Source organism: Saccopteryx leptura, chromosome 4 (assembly GCF_036850995.1).
Source record: "Saccopteryx leptura isolate mSacLep1 chromosome 4, mSacLep1_pri_phased_curated, whole genome shotgun sequence".
In the NCBI taxonomy this organism is placed as follows: Eukaryota; Metazoa; Chordata; class Mammalia; order Chiroptera; family Emballonuridae; genus Saccopteryx; species Saccopteryx leptura.
The window spans coordinates 221,288,236-221,294,314 of NC_089506.1; the positions used below are offsets into that span (position 1 = coordinate 221,288,236).

The 6,079-nt window shown below is 58.1% G+C and overlaps 1 protein-coding gene across 1 annotated transcript; it reads right to left on the reverse strand.

Moving 5' to 3' along the window:
• Nucleotides 1–546: 546 nt before the first annotated feature.
• Nucleotides 547–3,574, reverse strand: CHP2 (calcineurin like EF-hand protein 2). The gene is made up of 7 exons (XM_066383428.1): nt 3,378–3,574; nt 2,980–3,052; nt 2,792–2,872; nt 2,521–2,651; nt 2,070–2,131; nt 1,637–1,759; nt 547–1,447 (listed from the first exon to the last, which is right to left on the reverse strand). Exons 1-7 carry the CDS (start codon nt 3,442–3,444, stop codon nt 1,394–1,396), a joined length of 591 nt encoding a protein of 196 aa, XP_066239525.1. The 5' UTR covers nt 3,445–3,574; the 3' UTR covers nt 547–1,393.
• Between the last annotated feature and the right edge of the window lie 2,505 nt (nt 3,575–6,079).

Below are 6,079 nucleotides of genomic sequence, written 5' to 3' on the forward strand. Positions count from 1 at the left end.
ACTTAGGAGCCTGACCAGGCGGTGACAGTGGATACAGCGTCTGCCTGGGACCCAAGTTCAAAACCCCGAGGTTGCTTGCTTGAGCATGGGGTCATAAATATGACCCCATGGTTACTGGCTCGAGCCTAAAGGTTGTTGGCTCGAGCCCAAAGGTCACTGGCTTGAGCAAAGGGTCACTGGTTCAGCTGGAGCCCCCCCCCCCCCCCTCAAGGCACATATGAGAAAGCAATCAGTGAACTAAGGTGCCACAACTACAAGTTGATGTTTCTCATCTCTCTCCCTTCCAGTCTGTCTCTCACTCTTTCACTAAAAATATAAAAAATCATACAAAGCAGAGTTAGGAAGACAGGAACACAAGTTTGGGCTCTCATCTTGATACAAGTCAACCCCAGCATGCAGTGTCTCCTATAACTACAGCCAAGTGCTTTTCTGCAGACCAACAGTCTTGTGATTTTATGTGACTTTCACTCTTTCTGTGATGTCTCAACGTTGGAACATGTTACCATTAAAAAAAAAAATTGAATCACTTCCCAAAACTTTGAATGATTTCATACTCTAGAAAGGTATGTTTTTGTTTATTGTTTTTATATCACCTCTCTCCCCACCCACCCAAATTACATGAGCATGCACCCATGGGACCAAGTGAAAACCCATTAAGAAGACTTCACGAATCCATCCATTCAGCCAACTTCCACAGTAATGGATCTCTCCTGTCTGACCAGCACCATCCACCCCCTTCTTCTGATAACAGCACTTCACTGCTCTTTAAGCAATCAACCCTTACCCCACCCTGAGTCCTCAGAACCTACTTCCTGGCTCTTGCAGTTAGCAGACACAACACAGGCCTGGCCAATCAGAACATTCCATTCCCCTGAAGAAGGGACAAGGTCCCAGGGAGCTAATGACACTCTTTGCTTGAAGTTACTGAAAAATAAAAATCCGTTCCCACTGGGTTACTGAGGAAGCCTGGAGCCACCAGTGGCCACCCTCCACCAAGAAGAAGAACCCCTTCGAGAATTAAGCCAGCACGACAGAAATCTGAGTTGAGAAATGAAAAATAACTGAGTACAGATAGCGTCATCCGAGAACTCTTGGATCGAGCTGTGTCTGAAGTCACTTCCAGACTTAGTCACTTCCAGACTTCTACATGAGCCCATCAAAACCCTTTCTAGCTCAAGTCCCTTTGATTTGGGATTTTGGTCACTTGCAACCAAAAGATTGTTGACTGATTGGCAGATCTGAGATCCAATGGGGTTAGACTTTAGTATACTCTCCAGTTGTCTCCTTGACCCTAACCAGAGCTCGGTGTAGAGTAGGACTGTGCTTGATTGGAGCCCGTCCCCCCACGGGGGCCGAGGCCTGGTCTTCGAGCTGGTCGGACGCACCCACAGGGTCACTTCAGGATCCGGATGCTCATCTTCTGCTCAATATTCATCTTCTCCAAGGACTGGTGGGGAGGGGAGGTCGTCAAGGGGACGTCACCTCGGTAGCCCTCTCTTCTTCCAAGCTCCTCTCCCGTCCCCACGGCCCCACCATTCCCCCTCTTTCTGCCCCGCACCTTCCAGCTTCATTCCCTGTGTCCGTCTGTCCTAGGAACTCACGCTGTCAACCCCTCGGGCCCCAAGGGCACGCTGACCTTGGTGAACTCCAGGAAGGACACAGCCCCGTCCCCGTCCTCATCGGCCTCCTGCACCGTGCGGTCCGCGATGCTCTCCAGCTGCTCCTCTGTCACCTGCACCCCAACCATCAGCCGGAGCACCTGGGAGGTGATGGAGACCACGGGGCCATAAAGAGGACGGAGACACAGGGACTGCTAGCGTCGTTCCCCCAACGGAAAAGTCATCAGCTATCTTGTAACCCATCCCTCCTCCGTGGTTCGCGCCACTCCAATCACGTCCCACCGTACCCACCAATAATTCCCCCTCAGCCTCCTGACCTCCACCCCCGAAGTGCCAGGTGCACCACCCCCTTCCCCAGCTGCTGCTGTGGTAACCAAAACCGAAAACTGTCTCTGGACAGTGGCGATGTCATTCCGGGATCACGTCCCTCCCTGCTCCGGGGCTCCCAACCTGCAGCATCTCGTGCCTGGAGATCTTTCCGTCGCGGTCCTGGTCGTAGAGCTGAAATGCAACTGGGAAGACAGTGGGGGGTGGGGGGAGAGGGCGGGTCTTCCCTGGTTCTCTTCCAGCCCAAGGTCGCCCTGGGGGTGGGAGGGGGGAGGTCTTCAACAGGTTTACCAAGGGAGTGGGAGGTGCCTGGGGCCTCTCACTGGTGTGGAAAATCTAGCAGGGGTCCCCAAACTTTTTACACAGGGGGCCAGTTCACTGTCCCTCAGACTGTTGGAGGGCCACCACATACAGTGCTCCCCTCACTGACCACCAATGAAAGAGGTACCCCTTCTGGAAGTGCAGTGGGGGGCCAGATAAATGGCCTCAGGGGGCCACATGCGGCCCGCGGGCTGTAGTTTGGGGACGCCTGATAGGGTCTCACTTGGTGGGTGGGGATGGCCTTCCAACTCACAGCGAAGTTTATTCATTCTGCTGTTGAGAGGTTCAGGTTCCTGGGGGTCCCGGGTTCCCGTGTCCTCCTCATCCACGGGTCGGAAATGAGCCAGGACTCGGACAAAGCCTGGGAATTCCACTCGCAGGTTCCTGGGAGGCGCGGGTGGGGGGAGGGGGAGGATGGAACCGCCGCAGGGTCACCTGGGCCTCCTTCGGCCTCCCTCCCTAACCCCGTCGCCGGCTCACAGGAGCTCGCCCCCACCCCCTTCCCGGGGCCAGCGAGGTCTCACCCATCAGGAAAGAAGCTGTCTATGATGCGATCCCCCAGGGGGTTCACGGCCAGCGCCCCGATCTGCTGCAGGTCCACGCGGCTGCAGAGCAAGTCCAAAGTGGACAGGGCAGAGACGGAGACGGACGGTCAGGAGAGCGGGACGCGGTCAGAAACACAGCGGGAGGTCCCAGCTGAGCTTCCCCTCACCTCAAGTAGCCCTTCTTGTTACTGTCCAGGGCCCGAAACCGGTGGTAGAGGCGGACCAGGCTGGCCTGCGAGACTGCGGGCGGGAAGACGGGAGGGTGACGCCCGGGCGGCCGGCGGCGGCGGGTCCGGGCTGGCCGGAGGGGAGGGACGAGGCCGGGGGAGGCTCTCCGCGCCCCCGCGCTCCTCTCTGGGAGACCAGGGACCCCAGCCCACCTCTGCCATCCGGGCTGGAGGACAACTGGGTGTCCGCAGTCTCGGGAACGCGGCCCCGCCTCAAACCCTAGACGTGCGGCCTCGGGGTACCGCGGCCCTGACCCCGAGATCGCGGCTCGGACCTCCCGGGCTCGCGCCTCTCTCCCCCAGCCCCCCAGCCCCACCGGCCCCGGCGCCCCGCTCACAGCCCGTCTCCCGCCGGATGCTGTCCGCGTCGGGGATCAGCGCCGCGTGGGAGCCGCGGGAACCCATGGCGGAGCCGCAGCGATCTGTCCTCCTGCCCCAGCGCGGCCGGCCGCTGGGTGGCCCGGGGCCAAAGGCCAGCCTGGCGGGGACCCAAGTTCCTGAACCCCGGCGTTCCTCGCCTCCCACTCGCGACCTGAGCGAAGAGAAAGCGACGCCCTGAGTGGCGAGGTCAGAGGGCGGCGCGAACAACGAGCCGTTTTATGGCGAGGTGCCAAGGTCGGCGCGGGGAGAGGCTGGGGCGAGGCCGGTCCCGCCCGCCGCGCGCCCTCCCCGAGCCCCGCCCGCCCCCCTCGGGTCCGCGTTCCCACGCGCGCCCTCCCCGGGCCCCGCCCGCCGCGCCTGCCCCCCTCGGGTCCCGCCCGCCGCGCGCCCTCCCCGAGCCCCGTCCGCCCCCCTCGGGTCCGCGTTCCCACGCGCGCCCTCCCCGGGCCCCGCCCGCCCCCCTCGGGTCCGCGTTCCCACGCGCACCCCCCCCCGGGCCCCGCCCGCCCCCCTCGGGTCCGCGTTCCCACGCGCGCCCTCCCCGGGTCCTGCGTTCCCACGAGCGCCCGGGCGCCCAGCCGCCACCTCCTGCGGGCCCACCTCTCCCCGCCCCGGCTGTCCCAGCGCCCCTGAGGAAGACTGAAGGATACGACCTTCTTCCTCTGCGGACAGAATCCAGGTTCTCTGGAAAGAGCTTGGCGGCTGGCGCGGTGCGGGTAGGGGACTGGCCGCGTTGCTCCCAGTCCGGAATGACCCCAGCCTGGGCCTCCTCCCCAAGCAGGAGGGCCAGAGAGAGAGAGAGGCATTAAGGATTCCCAAAGGGCTGAAGTGGGTAGGGTCCCGAGGCACAGAGGGGTCGGTGGGTTAAGTAGAAAGAGCATTGAATCTGGGGACTTGATTCCCAACTCTTTCGTTTAGTCTACTGTTGTAAGGTACCAAAAAGCTGCAAAGTAATATTGATATTCTGGGAGGAAAGGTTAGGCTTTCCTGTCAGGCTTTCCTGTCCTGTCCTTCCTTTAGGGAGGGGAGGGAGAAGAATGTAGAAGTTTCTGGCTTGCAAGAACAATGGGTCATTTAGTTTCAAATCTAAAGTAAAGGTTAACCAAGAAACTTCTTCTCTTTCAATAGGAGGCAGAATTTACATACCACCTTGCATTGATTGTAGTTCCTCCCCCTCCCTGGAATCTTGAGGGTAAAATACCTCTAGGCTAGAGAGGGACAAGGTACCCTGAAAGATTTGTAAATATCTTTGATTGTGTTACCTTAAAGGTCTTAATGTTTCTTTGTGTCCCCTACATAAATGTTATAATCTTGTTAATGTGCCATAATATCATGCTCTCCCCCGCCCATGTGTGATCAAGGGTATATAAGCAGCCCCTGAACTATTTTTAGCACTGCACAATTTGGGCCTGATGCCCCGTGTCAGCCATATGCGGCGGGCATATTTAAATTTTCCTCCTTTAATAAAACCCTTCAAGCCCTGGCCAGATGGCTCAGTGGTAGAGCATCGGCCTGGCGTGCAGGAGTCCCGGGTTCGATTCCTGGCCAGGGCACACAGGAGAAGCGCCCATCTGCTTCTCCACCCCTCCCCCTCTCCTTCCTCTCTGTCTCTCTCTTCCCCTCCCGCAGCCGAGGCTCCATTGGAGCAAAGTTGGCCCGGGCGGGCGCTGAGGATGGCTCTGTGGCCTCTGCCTCAGGTGCTAGAATGGCTCTGGTTGCAACAGAGCAATGCCCCAGATGGGCCGAGCATCACCCCCTGGTGGGCATGCCGGGTGGATCCCGGTAGGGCGCATGCGGGAGTCTGTGGGAGTCTGTCTGACTGCCTCCCCGTTTCCAAACTTCAGAAAATAAATAAATAAATAAATGCCTTCAAAATTTATCTGGACTGGGTGTCTCTACGTGAACTCGATGAAGTGAGGTACGGTGCGTTTCAGAATCTGGGGTGCAGTACTTTATAACACTACTAACATTACTGTTTGTTTAATTGAGTCAGTGTTTACAAATCAGGAGACGAACAGAACTCCAGACTCCCAGCTTCTGAGAATCCAGAAGTCTGACATTACTAGGCCTTCACTGCTCCTGGGGCCCCTCAGCTGCAGCTGGGGGGGGGGGGGGGGGGCGGGGATGCAGCTGTCAGGTTTCAATGGAGCACGGTGGGCTGTCCTGGTGCCACCAGTCCCCGCCGGCCCAGGTCACTCCCCTCGGTGCCCCAAGGGCCTTTGGTAGCAGCTCCAGGCTGGGAATGACTCAGAGCAGGGACCAGCCCTCAGGGATGCAGGGGACCACAGCCGGAGAGGGTGACATACAGCAGTGTGATGCATAAAGGAATGGTGGTGACAACAACATGAGCTCTCATTGCTCAAGCACACCTGCGTTAGCTCACACCTTCACAGCACCTGCTGAGCTATCTTCTTCCCCCTGTGAGGTGTGTGGCAGAGGCCGCCCCCGGGGACCAGGAGTGGGGACCACACGGCCCCCCAATGGGGCAACAACAAGTTTTTATTCTTTTTCTGTATGAAGCACAGTTATACACACAGTACACGACTAGATAAAGTACATCAGTCATATTGAAATTTCATGGAGAGGTGTAATGATAATGAGGGTAGAAAAGTCTAGAAATGCTCCTTAGGTGGGGACAATAATTAAGAAAAGGCTGGGA

Excerpts from the sequence above, each read along its gene's own strand:
- CHP2 (XM_066383428.1), bottom strand. The coding sequence starts at position 3,444 with ATGGGTTCCCGCGGCTCCCACGCGGCGCTGATCCCCGACGCGGACAGC. Across the intron at positions 2,873-2,979 it reads AACAAGAAGGGCTACTTGAG|CCGCGTGGACCTGCAGCAGA; the intron begins GTGAGGGGAAGC and ends CTTGCTCTGCAG. Across the intron at positions 1,448-1,636 it reads CCTTCCTGGAGTTCACCAAG|TCCTTGGAGAAGATGAATAT; the intron begins GTCAGCGTGCCC and ends CCTCCCCACCAG.